The sequence below is a fragment of the Phyllobates terribilis genome, unplaced genomic scaffold, assembly GCF_046119375.1.
Source record: "Phyllobates terribilis strain yellow unplaced genomic scaffold, ASM4611937v1 Scaffold_1__5_contigs__length_1240528914, whole genome shotgun sequence".
Classification (NCBI taxonomy): Eukaryota; Metazoa; Chordata; class Amphibia; order Anura; family Dendrobatidae; genus Phyllobates; species Phyllobates terribilis.
In genome coordinates, this window is record NW_027362761.1 from 575,549,597 (window position 1) to 575,566,151 (window position 16,555).

The 16,555-nt window shown below is 41.3% G+C and overlaps 1 protein-coding gene across 3 annotated transcripts in view; it reads right to left on the bottom strand.

The window, feature by feature from the left end:
- DCC (DCC netrin 1 receptor) overlaps positions 1–16,555 on the bottom strand; it is a 1,219,041-nt gene that overhangs the window by 580,928 nt on the left and 621,558 nt on the right. For all 3 annotated transcript variants that reach the window (XM_073681315.1, XM_073681325.1, XM_073681306.1), the window contains exon 3: positions 4,151–4,435. In XM_073681315.1, the coding sequence (XP_073537416.1) occupies positions 4,151–4,435 (285 nt within the window). The remainder of the gene's footprint in view (positions 1–4,150; positions 4,436–16,555) is intronic.

The window sequence follows — 16,555 nt, forward strand, 5'->3', positions numbered from 1 at the left end:
GACCAGCACCGCCGTCGTGGAGCGGAAGCTACTAGAAGGCCCCGAGTCACCGGCCATACGGGTGAGCACCACACGGTACACTCAGGGACGTGGGCTACTTATACCCGCTTCTAGCAAGGTAGCCAGAAGAGTATCGTTAGTTTGGGAGGCCTACAACTCCGCCTGGCCAGGGGAGATCCCATCTGCTCAAGGACTGACCAGGCCCCAATCGCTAGCCAGTACTCCGGGAGTGTCTATCGTTGTCACCAGTAAAGACCCTGAACTACACCGTACCGTCTGTGAGTGGTTCCTGCTACCCCCATCATCCACGTCGGCTGCCCTGAGGCCATACCCCTCCCGTTGGGGGTTATACTATCACGCTGCACAATCCTACCACCGGCCTCAGTGGTCTGCCCTGCAGCAGCAGCTCCTTAGCTGTACTCAACGGGTGGCGTAGTCGTCCAACATCTACCGCTAATACAGCGCCACTTAGACTGACTCCCTGGGCACGGACCGGATCACCGCCACGAGACTACAACCCTTAAGAGGTCCGGCTCCGGGTAAGCCCCCGTGCATGCGATGCCGCACGACACAGAAGGCCCAGGGGCGCGTCATAAGAGTCCATTGTGGTGTGTAATAACATTCATATGCTTGAGGCACCTTTACTAAATCTATTAGGACTTGCTCACATGTGTTAGGGAATTCCATTTGTCTTTCCACATTTAGGAACAGACAAGTGAAATTTGCTAACCTTGTCATAACCATAGGGTTGTACTTGTATATAGCGGGTTCAGGAGCTGAGCCTGCTCCATACCAGGCTGATGTCGGCTGTGTTAGATAGCCGGCGTCTGCCTGTAACAGCAGTGATCAGAGCTCGCCTTGATTGCTGCTGTTTTGAGTATTTAAGTGCCCTTGTCAATCACTGACAGCGGCATTTAGATAGCACGATGGCCGTTTCATGCAGTCACCTGCTCCCTTCTGCCCCCTGTGACGCAGTTGCAGGTTGCTGGTGGGTTGCCAGTAGTGCTGAGTGAGTTTGGTCGGATAAGGTGTGATCCCAGCATGCTCGGGTGTTATCCAGGTATCTTGTAGTGCTCTGCTAATATGCTCGAGTCCCTGCGGTAACATGTTTTGCGGTGGTAGACAGAAGCAACATATGCAGGGATTACCTAACAAACAGGCAATTCCTGCATGTGTTGCGTCAGCCTACCGCCGCAAAACATGATTCCCTGGGGACTCGAGCATATTAGCAGAGCACTACAAGATACCTGGATAACACCTGAGCATGCTGGGATCACACCTTATCTGACCATTCTCGCTCAGCACTAGTTACCAGGTGCTGCTGCCATGTTAGTCGTTCAATGAAGCTCAGCCTGAGGTTGGGCTCCATGGAAGTGTCACAATCCAGGTGCCGGACGTTATTGCAGCACCCTCACTTTGTAGTTAGTGTTGACTGTAATGTCTCCCTCCTTGCACCGACCCAATAACAGGAAGCGAGTGGCGGCAGGGAGAATAAAACGTAATTTTCTCCGTGTAGCCAACGCTTTTCCATTAAGCCGTCTAACCAGGCTTTAAACCCTATTTACCTGCAGATTACCCCTATATCTGCAGATAAATAACGTTTTTCAAGGTGACAAGTTACCATTAAAGGGACTCTGGCAGTACGGAATGACTGTTCGAACAAAGTCCTGCCGCTCAGTGCTTCACAGCGCCGCCAATCATATAACTATAGTGCATTATAGACAAGCATAACAAGTAATAAAACCGTTTATGGTGGGCTGTAGTGTGGGCCCCTAGAGTCAGTTCCCCTGGTGGGCCCTAGGCACCCCAGTCCGACCCTGCTCACCCCTCTTGTGTTTTATCACCCGTCGGCAGGTAAACACTCTAAAATATGTTCCTTTTTCTTTTTCTCTGCTATTTATCTACCGTCCCATAAATAAAATATATTCATTTCTTCTATTGTGACACAGCTGAAACTTCTGCAGCTCTGCGCCCATACATCACGTCAGCGCTTGCGAGATAGCCGCGCATTAGGTTACTGTAAAATCTGGTTCAGCTGGGAAAAATGCCAGTTCTGTAAGAATTAGACCCAAAGAGGATTCTTTTCTATGAAGAGTTATCCGTCTCCATTGCGGGCGGCGGTGGCAGCAAGGGCGGGGGCGATAAGTTTCTGCTGTTTTAAACAAAACAAATAATTTTCTACAAAGACACCAACTATGAGATAATTACCCGGCGCGCTGAAGCTGGGGCTGAGCGCCTCGTGCTGGGAGACGTCGGGCCGCCAATCGCTCGGGGAACCATTTTTCCCATGTTCGGTGGCAGGTCCATGAATGACAGAGCGTTATTGGAAGTTACTGTGTCACTCATGTTCCTCTAATTTCCCCGGTGTAATAACTCGACTGTTGTTTCTATCATTTTTATGTTTGCCTTTAATAGATGCTTGCATTGTTAGCGCGCTGCAAAATATTAGTCCGCCGGCGAAGATTAACATTAAGCGATCGTCAGGTCTTTAGCGTCTGCTATAAATGGCCGCAGTTACGTATAATGCCTTAATGGGGCGCTTTATTACATCTGTCAACTGCAGTTTTATTGGGCTTAGGTTGCGCGCCAGAAAACAAAAAAAAAAACAGGGAATTTACTTGTATTATTTACCAGTGCATAAGATACAATGGAAAATATTCTCTAACAGACTATATAGAATCTATAGCTATTAGATTACATAGCTATATGATGTAGACGCAGAGAGCCTGATTCCAGCGATGTATTGCTTACTGGGTTACGTGCTGCAGTTTCAATATAATCAGTGTTTTATCACTGCAGGACTAGGTGTCATGTGCCAGACAGTCCAGTTAATCTGTGTAGCCCCGCCCCCCACCACTGATTGCCACAAGAAGCTGCCAATCAGGGGTGATACCGAACTCAGCATTCAGAGAACGGCTACAGGAATTCTATCAAAACTGCATCAAGCAGCCTAGTAAGTGTCGCTGGAATCAGGGTCTCTGCTCCTACATCATGCTGATCTCAGATCACATAGCAAAACCTGCTGACAGATTCCCTTTAAGGCTCCATGCACCTTATGAGGCCTTTGGCTGAATGATTTTTAGGTTGGCACTGCAGTTATCTCTGTTGCCTTTAATCTAATGTGTATGGGGGGCTTTTGAAGTAGTCATCACTAGGGGCGGCTCGCTGCACATATATTATTAATGAGTCATATACAGTCCTGGTGGAGACTGTAGGAGTCCAAAATATTATTTAAAGGTGAAGTGTCACCTTTGCCCAAGTTTTCTTTTGTTTAAATTAACCTTTTCTTATTCTAGGTAATAAAAAGTTTATCCCAACCACATGCTCGGAGGCTTGGAGTCATCTGGGCGGAGCTGGACTGGAGAAGAGTCATATATTCATCCTTCTGTCTATCATCTATCCATCTTTTTTATCTCTCTTTAATATTATCTATCTATCTGTTTATCTATCTATCTGTCTGTCTATCTCAAATCTATATATCTCAAATCTATCAATCACATGTCATTGTGAAGGGAGGGGGAGGAGGTGAGCTGTAACATCGCTTATCAGCTCTGTCATTGTCATCCTGCCTCTGATGATACGGAGCCTGCTGAAAACTCTTCCTGGAAGGACCGGAAGTAGAATTCTAAAATAGACCTAGTGACCAGTGTGAAAATTTCAGAATTACTAATATTATTTTTTTTTTTTAGAAAGATAAGATTGGCAATATATATTTTTTCAATACATGTAGCACAAAAATCTGATTTAAGTAATCCATCATTTTCTGATAACACATTCCCTTTATGAGGTCTTATTTGGTTCAGAAAAAAAAAACATTTCAAAAATACTATTTTTAATACTAAAATTCTGAATTAATAGAGATATCCACATTCAGCATTATGTTGGAGAATGGATTCAAAGAACATCTGTCTGGAAGATCCAGCAAGTCAGCGAATTGAATGGGCAAAGCATTTATTTAAATGGTAACTGTGTAATGCTTCACTTGTCCTGTAGGGGTGCTAGAGAAAAATGAAATACTCGCTGATCAGAGCCGATCACTGAGGATCAGAGAAAGAGAACACTATGTGACCTGCTTATTATCTTGGACAGGGACCTTTATAACAATAATTGACTTTTTTTTAAGATGAAATTAATTATTTAAACTACTCACCAGATAAAATACGGATTTCAGCCTCATTTCCGGTCCTGGAGCTACCGGGATTTTTAGCCAAACACCTATAAAGTCCAGCATCTCCTGCTTGTAGCCGACTTATCTGCAAAGCCCCAGAAGGTAGGACCAGCACTCGCGTGTCACCGGGGGTCAGTACCAGATCTTCTTGGTTCTTCTGCCAGTAGACCATAGGCATGGGCTCCCCGACAATTTCACATTTCAGTAGAGCGGTGTCTCCGATGAATGAAGTAACAGATTCTGTCTGGGAAAGGAACCTCAGAGGACCTGAAAAATGCAAAATGAATGCAATTAAACCCAGAAAATGGAAATGACACGTCTCCGGTGCTAAAATCTACTTAGTTAATAGAGGAGTGTTTATTCTACTTTGTAGATACTAGAATAATACCGCTAAGTATTACTTAATTCGAGCTCGCAACTTTCCCGTTATTAGCAGCTGCCGAAGGAGCCATTTGTATTGTCGCTGCCGTCGGAGGGAGTCAGATTGATGGATACGGAGACATGTTTGCAATTAGAAACCACTTATCATGTAAAACATTGTGGTTTCCCAATAATTACATTTGTGAGCAGCGATGATATCCACCAGGGGCTTGTGCCATGCAAAGGCAGACGATTGATTCCTTGAATGAGAAGACAAACATGGAGCACACGGCAAGGACATTGCAAGCAGCTTGGGTAAAACTCATGGAAAAAAAAAAGGAAAAAAAAAAGAAAAGTACGGTAATTAGCAATCGCAAACATAAATCCTGCCATTGGGAATCTATAGGGACTCAGCTGCGCGTAAAAAAAAAAATCAATTTGTTATTTTCTTATCTATGAAGGTCCGGAAACTGCGCAAATCAGACAAGATTTCCTCGGTAATTATTATGTTTTTTTTCCCATTTCTTGACAACTCATTGACAGTGTGACCTTCAAATAGGACATTCCTGCACCAGAAGGTCCCCTTCACGATTAGGGTCTAGATTTTATACAGTAACTCACTGCTACAATGTATCATAGAGAAATGAAGCTCGAAACATACAAAGATAGAGATGAACGAGTCTGACGAAATTCAATTTTCCTGATTTGCTCAAAATGTAGTCGGGAAATTAGATTTGTGCCTTTTATTATGTTCTTAGGTCTTTTCATGCTCCAGAGTATAATAGACAGAGGGGTAAAAATGTGAAAAACATTACACTGACCTCACCCTTCTCCTGTCCTGGTGCTGCAGCTCCCCACCCCGGTCTTCCACTGACCTGCTCCTTCCAACTCGAGTCTTCTCTTCTGACTTCAGTCTTCTTCACTCTTCAGTGCCCTCACTAGCCTTAGATGATGCCATGACGTTCGTTGTCCTTTAATGTCATGATGTCACCTGAGGTTTAGTCACCACCGAAGAGTGAAGAAGACTGAAGACAAAAGAGAAGACTGGAGTTGGAAGGAAAACGGAAGCCAGATATAGACCAGGGCTGGGTAAGTGAGGGGTGAAGTTAAATATAATTTTTTTTAACCACTTACCCAGTCCTAAAAAAGAATCAAGCAAAATGGCAATCATCTGGGTGCAGTCTTGCTTGATATGAGCAAATTGAATCACAACAAAAAAATCAAAATTTTGCCAAATCCAATTTTTTTGGACAATTAAAAGGGAATTTATTTTGTCTCGCGTCGTTTCGTTCATCTCTCTAATCTATCTGTCTAGCAATAGTTATCTATTTGTGTACAGATATAGTCTTTCTTTCCCTTTGGCTTAAGATACTGTGAGATAACTCTCACAAGATGACCATGATTTATCATTACTTTATGCAATATGTGTCAGCAGAAGTCAGGTGACTGTTCATAATAATTTGTCCTGTGTGCACATGAAGAATAACATTAGTTCTGTCCACTATATGACTTGTATCCAGTGTCGGACTGGCCCAGCAGAACATCGGAGGATCCTCCGGTAGGCCACCCCCTTTGCTTCTGTGTGTTTGTAGCAGAGACACTTCAGCTGAAGCCTGGAGCTTCATTTAAGGTAGTACTGGCATCTACATTGAGTTCTGCAGTACTACCTTAATAAATACCTCCTTCCTTCCCCCTCACACACACACTTCTATCTTCTTTTCTTTAAGGGCAGAGAGGGAGGGGGTCTGCAGGCTTCAGCTACATGAGAGGAGCCTTGTTATCCACACTCAGCAACTCAGCTGTAAAGTAAGGCTTTGCGTGTATATTTATTGGGTATGTGTTTATTGTGTACACGTGTGTGAGTACTGACACTTCTGTATAATTTGTGTATAACTGTCTTTGTGGGCGAGGAGGCCCTCATTCAGTAAGGGGTGATATGGGTGGTGGAGAAGGGAACCCTCAATCAGTTATGGGTGACTGGGGTCCCCATCCAACAACACCTGTATCACCCTTTACTGAATGAGGGCTATACACACATTGTACATGAGTATAAACATTCATAGTCCGCATACACATGTGCACACTCATACTCTATATATACACGTGCACACTCACACTTACAGCTGTGGGGGTTGAGCTATGGACCCTCAAATAGTTATGACCTTATAGATGATGTACAATACAAAGTTATATTGTGGTACCGTGTAAGCCAGAAAAATCGATGTAAATACTTTTATGCTAAAAATGACAAAATTATTCTCCGAGAATATTTTTGTCATTTTTGGCATAAAAGTTATTTACATTGACCTTATAGGTGATATAGAAACAGAACTTTTCATAGTCTATAAAAGTGGAAAGTTAGAGAAGGTTCTCTTTCTATATTAATAAATCCTTAACTGATTAAGGGTCCCCTCCCATCCCCCCATATCTGTCAATAAAGGCTCTCCCTCCACATCCACATCAGAATTTTTGGTACGTGTGCTAGCCATCATTTTTTTTTCAGATAAATCACAGACCCATTAAAGTGAATATGCTTTTTGACCTGAGACATATCCTACTTTGATTCGTGTTGCCAATACCCGCACTTATTAAGTGCAGATTTTTCTGCGCATTTTACCCTATGCAATGCAAAGGGTTAAATCAATAATGAAAGTCATCACAAGGAATTGACGCAAAGTGAAATTTCTACGTTGCACTGTAATTATTTGAAACTCTGTATGCGACCGAAATCTTGTGCTGTACCTGCTTATAAACGCTGATTTCATGTGCAGTTCACCATGAGACCAAGGTATACCGGGTGAGAATCACAGCAGGTTATTATTTACTGGATGTAATAATTGTGTAAATTGTTACATCACTGACTGCTCCTGCCGGAAATTCTGCGACTTCCGCTGATGTCATATTGACAGAGCAGTGGCTTCTCTTCCACTTTGCTCAGTTGATGGGGCGTGACTTTCGACGTCATGTTGATTGACACCCGACTCCCCGCTGCCTAACTGCGGGGAGCCGTCTGTCATTCAGCATGATGATGGAAGCCACGCCCCGGTGACAGAGCATCCCGGAAGAGATAGAGCTGCTCTGCTGACGTGAAACAGCCGGGGGTGGCCAGTGACTGCTCTGTGCCGACACTGCGTAGAACCGGCAGCTACTTAGCAACTAACTGCATGTTAGTTTTTAGGCCCACAGTAAAAAAAAAAAAATCACATTACATCGGATGGTCTGTATCTGGGGACAACCAACTACTTCACAATACCCCAGTGCATTAGACAGTGAGTGAATTAATAGTCAGGGGGCTGTCAATTTTGAGGAAATAAAACAACACTGTCTGACACTAAGCCATAATGCAAATAATTGAAAGGTTTCTGTCAGATACCTCCATTGCTAATGCTATAATAAAGTATTACAAAAAACAAAAACACTTTATTAAAAAACAAGCAAAAAAAACAAAACCACTACCCTACACCATTCCCCTTTGACCCTTTGGTTCAAAGTAGTTGTAACGTAGTGACTAGGGACGTTGGGCACCTATTTGATCCCTTGAACTTGGGGAGTCCTAGACTGTCCCAGTCTCCCGGTTACCCGGAAGGTGGAGATGCCAGGGTCAAGTACCTAACTATGCTCCAATCTTATACCTTATATGTTCCCTCCCCCACCCAGGGAGGTGTGAGGCTGAAGTGTATAGGATTACACTAACCAGACAGACTAGGGAAGAAAGAAAACTACAATCATACATATATATTCACAAAACAACAGAGTGGAGCACAGGTATCCCTCGATAGGTAGGAGAAACTAAATAGGAAAGGATCAGGATAAACACGCAAACCATCTCCAAGCAGAAATCTCCTGAACTATTTCCTACTCCAAACACTGAATATCTCCTCCAACACTTAACCAGGAAGTAGAACTATCACTGGCAAATCGCAAGTGCCAGTGGAGAGTATATATACCAGAGGGGAGTGGCCAACACAGAACAGCTAAGACAATTCAGGAGGGAGAGCTCCAGGAGATTAACTGAACTGATTAACCCTTGCCATGACAGAGCAAGGGAAAAACCTCCACTGATTAGTAGGATGGTGAAGCAGTTCTAATCAGTGCAGGATGTAGGGTGACCAGAGGCTGCGATCTTCTGGCCTCTCTCTGTCACTGTATCCCCATCACAGTAGTCCATCAAATCCAATGTAGTCCATAAAAAGAAGAAAAATGAAAGAAATCTGTGATATTTATTTCCATACTCTTTATCTTAATGTACACAGTGCTTTCCTCCTTTTTGTTGCAGACTTTTTCCTTTGTTGTTTATATTGTAAATGGATGGTGGGCCCTAAGAAATATGTTCTTTGGTGGGCCGCATGTTTTCCAGTCCGACACTGCTTGTATCCCTCATTTTTCACCAGTTTCCCCTCTGCAGGCTCTAAGGCCATGTTCACATGTTCAGTATTTGGTCATTATTTGTAAGCCAAAATCAGGAGTGGAACAATCAAAGGAAAAGTATAATAGAAACTCGTCATCACTTCTGCATTTCTCACCCACTCCTGGTTTTAGCTTATAAATACAGATGTAAAATACTGACCAAATACTGAACATGTGAACGTGGCCTTAGTCTAATTTTCAATTGTCTCTGAGCTAGTGGGTAAAGACTCAATGCTATGATGACTGCCATACACAGCACACACAGATATGAGGGATTCTTCATCTTTTGCCTCTATGTAGCACATGTTCAGATGCAGCAAAAACAACATGGAGGACATTATACTGCAACACTGAGCAGTGTAGATGTGATTTCAGCTCTGGGGTGAGATAAAACACTAGAAGCAAAAGCAGAATAGACTACATTATATAGCAAACCTGAATGATGTGGCTTTGAACAAAGCTTTAGGGTGAGAAAAAAAATTAAAGAAGAACTCCTCCTCCCATCAAAGTTTTTATCCTCTTAATATTGCAGTCATCATATTATATAGCACTGTGTACTTACAATTGCTCATTTTGCCTTTCTACCCAGCTAATTCTTCTCTTTTCTCTGCCTCATGTAGAAACAGTAAGTCTCTTGTCCCTGCATTTATCATTCCCCTCTTCAACTTGTGACCCTGTTGCTCCCTCCTCACCTCTTCCAGGGACTTTTGCAGTGACTCATGACTCATGCAGGGAAAATTAACCTCCTGTTTCTACATAGAGATTAGAAGGATTCAGCTAGTCAGTTTTTAATCACGTGATGTCATAGACCTAATGGAAAAGAGAAGAATTAACTGGGTAGAAAGGCAAAATGAGCAATTGTGAGTACACAGTGCTGTATAATATGATGACTGCAATATATTAAGAAGTTAAAAATGTTGATAGCAGGAGGAATGCTTCTTTAACAAAAACAGAAGAAGCATGAATGATATTAATCAGCATTACAGAGCAGTGTAGCAGTGAATCCAGCACTGGAGTGAGATAAAACACTAACTAGAAAGCAGCAGTACTATCTTTAAGCATCTCTCTCTCATCCTCCCTCTTTTTCTCTACCCTAGCCATAGACATTACTAATCTGTATCTATCTATCTATCTATCTATCTATCTGTCCCTATCTGTGTCTATATATCTCAATTTCTCTTTGTCTTTCTCATATCTATATGTGAAATCATAATATAATCTGGAAGCTTTTTCTTCTGCAGTAAAACAATGACAGCGATAACAGCAGCAACGTGAACTATGCACAGAAGAATGTCAAGTTATACTAAAGATGAGGAAAAGAGCAAAGTTTCATTATCTTGTCAGTCATTTACTGAACAGATACATAGAACAGTTTTGCCGCTCACTCATAATTCACCGCGGGTAAAAGTTACAGAGAGTGATATGTGATTTTCTAGATGCTGGAGCAGAGATATAGCAATATGTCATGCTGCATGCAGGTCCTGATGTCAGGGTTGTCCAAAGGTTATGTCACTCAGCTCAAGAGTGCTCTTACATACAAGGGACCACCAGTAACTTTAGTGGGGTCCCTCTGTTCAGTTGCATGCAAATATTACTTTATCTTTATATATAATATAAAAAAGCTAGGTAGATTGTTAAATTACTGATTTTTTCTGTACATAATAAATCAAAAGTATTGGGTCAACTACTGCTCATGTTGGGGGTAAGTGGCTTACTCTTGCACAAGGGATTTCACCCATTGCACCGGTTGGCCAGTCCAAGACTGCTTTCAAATATACAATATACAGAATATATTTTCCTACATTTACATTGTATCCAGTGTAGACAATGCTCTGTAGACTCCAGACTGATGCATTGTAACAAAGCAAACATCCAATGAAGAGAAGTACAGCTGCTTAATATTAAAAAAAAACATCTTTATTTCATATATATTGAAATATTAAAAGTAGTTAAAAACAGGAGAAGTAGCTCAAAATCTCATATATATAGGTATCAGGTGTTCACAGAATATACAAAAGTTGCAAGAAAGGAATAAATACTTGGCATATATAGCACACCAAAGAAACCAAAGCTAAACACTAGTGTCAGTTAATCAGCCCACTCAGATCATATTGAAGGAGGGGGTTTCACTAAAAGTGCACACACAGCATAATACAACCATATAGAACAATGCTAGGCAACAAAAGAAACATGTACAGCTTATACAACCTGAGTGCTATGGGAGAAGGATACCCCAACGCGCGTTTCGCATTTAGCTTCTTTGGGAGGGTGTTGCTTTTTAATATTAAGCAGCTATACTTCTCTTTTTTGGATGTTTGTTATATTGAAGTACTGCATTTTGTAGGACAGTTTTAAGTATCGGATTATAACAAAGAAGTAGAGAATTGTGCAGCTGAGATGTGTTTAGCTCGCAGAGCATTGTCTACACTAGATACAATTGTATCAGCTGAGAGCAGGACCGCAGCAAATAATTACAAAGAAAGCACTTTAGAAGACCACCTTTTTATGAAGACCACCTCCTTACCCAAACCTAATTTCTGGGACAGATTTTCAGTTATATCACATATTAGATGAAGTATCCTTCTTCTTTAAACCGTCAACAGTTCCATTAAATGGGTGGGGTTTATGCTAGTACAGTCATGGCCAAAAGTTTTGAGAATGACACCAACATTATATTTTCACATGATCTGCTGGCCTCTGGTTTTTATTAGTGTTTGTCTGATGTTTATATCACATACAGAAATATAATTGCAATCATATTATGAGTACCAATAGGTTATATTGACAGTTAGAATGAGTTAATGCAGCAAGTCAATATTTGCAGTGTTGCCCCTTCTTCTTCAAGACCTCTGTAATTCTCCCTGGCATGCTCTCAATCAACTTTTGGACCAAATCCTGACTGATAGCAGTCCATTCTTGCATAATCAATGCTTGCATTTTGCCAGAATTTGTTGGTTTTTGTTTGTCCACCCGTCTCTTGATGATTGACCACAAGTTCTCAATGGGATTAAGATCTGGGGAGTTTCCAGGCCATGGACCCAAAATCTCTATGTTTTGTTCCATGAGCCATTTAGTTATCACCTTTGCTTTATGGCAAGGTGCTCCATCATGCTGGAAAAGGCATTGTTGGGCGCCAAACTGCTCTTGGACGGTTGGGAGAAGTTGCTCTTGGAGGACATTCTGGTACCATTCTTTATTCATGGCTGTGTTTTTAGGCAAGACTGTGAGTGAGCCGATTCCCTTGGCTAAGAAGCAACCCCACACATGAATGGTTTCAGGATGCTTTACAGTTGGCATGAGACAAGACTGGTGGTAGCGCTCACCTCTTCTTCTCCGAATAAGCTGTTTTCCAGATGTCCCAAACAATCGAAAAGGGGATTCATCAGAGAAAATGACTTTGCCCCAGTCCTCAGCAGTCCACTCCCTGTACCTTTTGCAGAATATAAGTCGGTCCCTGATGTTTTTTCTGGAGAGAAGTGGCTTCTTTGCTGCCCTCCTTGAAACCAGCCCTTGCGCAAAGAGTCTCCGCCTCACAGTGCGTGCAGAAGCACTCACACCAGCCTGCTGCCATTACTGAGCAAGCTCTGCACTGCTGGTAGTCGGATCCCGCAGCTGAAACAGTTTTAAGATACGGTCCTGGCACTTGCTGGTCTTTCTTGGGCGCCCTGGAGCCTTTTTGACAACAATGGAAGCTCTCTCCGTGAAGTTCTTGATGATGCGATAGATTGTTGACTGAGGTGCAATCTTTGTAGCTGCGATACTCTTCCCTGTTAGGCCATTTTTGTGCAGTGCAATGATGGCTGCACGTGTTTCTTTAGAGATAACCATGGTTAACTGAAGATAAACAATGATACCAAGAACCAGCCTCCTTTTAAAGTGTCCAGTGATGTCATTCCTACTTAATCATGACTGATTGATCGCCAGCCCTGTCCGCATCAACACCCACACCTGTGTTAATGGATCAATCACTAAAACGATGTTAGCTGCTCCTTTTAAGGCAGGACTGCAATGATGTTGAAATGTGTTTTGGGGGTTAAAGTTCACTTTCTGGGCAAATATTGACTTTGCAAGTACAGTAATTGCTGTTAAGCTGATCACTCTTTGACATTCAGGAGTATATGCAAATTGCCATTACAAAAAATGAAGCAGTAAACTTTGGAAAAATTACTATTTGTCTCATTCTCAATACTTTTGGCCATGACTGTACTACCCAAAGGTGGGCGTTTTCTGGTATTTCTGGGTGTATCTTTAATATAGTGAGGAAGAAACACAAAGTATAAGAGAAAGTTGTAGAGTTTTCTAAAGAAAATAGCAGATTCTTCAGGATTTTTTTTTTTGCACTAACATCAAGATGAAGATCAAACTGGAGGATTTTTTTCTGTAAATTCAGGATCATGTCACTTTTAGTCATTAGTCACTAAATATAAACTGATAGAGAGATTTACACTCTGGATACTTCTTTTCAAAGATCATCTCAAGTCCCCAGGAGGAGAATAAAAGACTCATTATATTATCACCGAGATGTCAAGAGAATTTAGCACCTGACTGTGTAGATTAGAATATATTCTCATGTTATGGGAGAACCTGTTCTGTATCTTTTAAAAGAACCTGTCACATGGAATATGATCTCCAGTCTGCACACCACATTGTATAGAGCAGGACTAACTAAATGCATGGATATATAGTTTTGTGGGAAAAGTAATGAGGATAACTTGATTTAGAGTCCAGTGGAAGGAGTCACTCAATGATTGACAGCTTCCCAAGTATGAGAGTCCATATAGAAATAACAGAGAGTATGATCGCCTATTGAATTTATTATTAGGATAAAATATCTTTTACGCCAATTAGATAATAGGAATGATTAGAGCAGCAGGAGAGGAGTGTGCTGAGGTTGCAGGAGCCAGTGACCTGGCCACTCTTGTGGCTTTATTATCAAGGACAGTACTTTGTGTGTGTTTGTTAGAATTGTTATATCACAAAGGAAATCAAGATAAATCTCTAATGACAGATGTAGGAGGATGTAGCAGTAGGAGAAGAGTGTGTTAAGCTTTCTATAGGCAGTGACCTGGAAATTCCTATTTATTTATATTTTTTATCGAGGACAGTACTTTGTGTTTGAGATAAGTATTATATCATAAACTGATTAAATTATAACTCCTTAGAGACAGTGTGATAATGAAAATGACAACAGCAGCAGGAGAAGTGTGTGTTGAGTTTTTTGGAGGCAGTGACCTGGCCACTCATGTGGTCTTATTAACAAGGACAGTTCTGTGTATCTGATGAATATTATGTCACAAAGGAAATCAAGAAACTCCCTGGTGATAGAAAATGAAAAGGATGCTGCAGCAGGAGAAGAGTGTGTTGAGTTTGTTGGAGGCAGTGACCTGGCCACTCTTGTGGTCTTATTATCAAGGACAGTTCTATGTGTCTGATAATTGCTATGTCACAAAGGAAATCAAGGTGACTTCCTGGTGACAGAAAATGAAAATAATGTAGCAGTAGGAGAAGATTGTGTTGAGTTTTATTTTAGGCAATAACCTGGCCTCTGTTGTGGTTTTGTTATCTAGGACAGTACTGTGTTTGATAAGTGTTTTCTCAAAAAGTGTATCAAGATATGATTCCTAGAAGAGAATCAGAAAAATGAAAAGAATGACAGCAGCAGGAGAAGAGCTTTCTGAAGGCAGTGACCTGACCACTGATTTTTTATTGTTGTTATTTATTTATTTTTATCGAGGACAGTACTGTTTGTGCTAAGTGTTATGCCGTGAAGTGGTTCAAGATACCACTCTTTAGAGACAGTCGGCAGCAGGAGAAGAGTGTGTTGAACTTTTTGGAGGCAGTAACCTAGCCACTTTTGTGATTTTTTTTTGTTGTTTTTTGTTTAGTTTTTCTTTTTTATTGAGGACAGTGCTGTGTTTGTGCTCTTATATCACAAAGAGAATCAAGCTAAGACTCTTTAGAGACAGTCAGTCAATAAAAATGATAACAGCAGCAGGAGAAGAGTGTGTTGAACTTTTTGGAGGCAGTAACCTGGCCACTTTTGTGATTTTTTTTTTATGTTATTGATGGCTTTGTTGTTTTTTGCTTTTTTTTTTATCGAGGACAGCACTTTGTTTGAGCTCTCATATCATGAAGGGGATCAAGCTGCAACTCTTTAGAGATAAACAAAGACAATGATGACAGCAGCTGGAGAAGAGTATGTTGTGCTTTTTGTACTCAGTGACCTGATCACTCTTATTTATGTTAACAAAGACAAATATGCATGTACTTGTATCTATACCATAAAGTGGCCAGACACATAACATCCTCTAGTCAATAAAGTCATAGAAATTAGTACAACAGGAGATGACTAAATGATCTAAATTATTTTTACTTAATCCTGAACATTTAGATATTTTCATCTAAAAAAAAAACCTTAATCCATAATTACAAAGTTCATAAATAAATTATACTCCTACAAATGATAGACCTAATATTTCTTGCATATTCTATTTATTTCTCGAAGCCTCAATAATTCAGAAAGAACCTGTTTCCCAAAGCACAAGAGTGTAAATTCCTCTGTCAGGCTGCCATTTACGTATTACCAAATAAGTCATTCAACTTACTTCCACTCCATTACTCCTCTAAAACAAACAAAATGTGTGCTCTGCCCTCGGGCTCGGTAATTCTGAACTTGCTTCGTATTTTTCTTTTTTTGCATCATGGTAATGCTTTCATCTTGCACTGGGTGCAGATGCACTGATGCAGTTCTTGGAAAGTAATGATAACATTGTATCATTTTGTTATGTCTAGACATTTAAGACAAAGGTTTTGTTATAAAAGCATAAAGAACAAATGATCAAAAATGTGTCGCAAGAGCCAAAAAGAGCTTGATCAAAGTATCTCCTGTAGATATCAAACACGACAGCCCTTTTTAGGCTTCCCGGTAGACCAATACTTTTTCCATTCGTGGCCAGCTTTCCACTAAATAATACCCTGTGCACCTTGTATTTGGAACCCCTTACATTGTGTGCGGACATACCCCGCTAAAGTGCTGAAGCTTGGATTTTTTTGAGGGAGGGTTGCCCTGGTAGCCAAAGTATATGATAATGCTAAATTTTGCATTTGCCCCATGCCAACCCAACTGTACGATGATTGCCGGCAGCAATAGCTGCTTCTTCTTGAAGCCGGGTGGTGAATGCCTCCTAAGAGCAGCTGATTTAGAGTAAGAAGGTGAGAAGAGTTTGTCATCAGCTTCGGCGTTCTGCATAGGCAGTAGCTGAAATAACAAAGATCACCACAATGAAGTGAGTTTTGTTATCTCGATCACTATGCAGAGCGCAGCAGCCGATGCCACATTTATCTCGACTGCTACGCTCTGCATAAACAGTAAGCAAAGTGACAGAAGATAAGCAGCTAATGAATGAAGACAGTATGGAATTAAGAACAGTACACATGATTCTATAATGTCTTCATTCATTTCTAAGAGCTGTTTTTATATGTTTACACGGTTTCTAATCCTAACAAAGGTTAGGGTTAAGGCTAGGGATTGGTTTAGGGTTAGGTGTAGGCATTGGCGAACATAGACAGAGGGTGGCCCTTGTGCAAGAACAATATATGGACTCTTTGAAGTTCAATAGC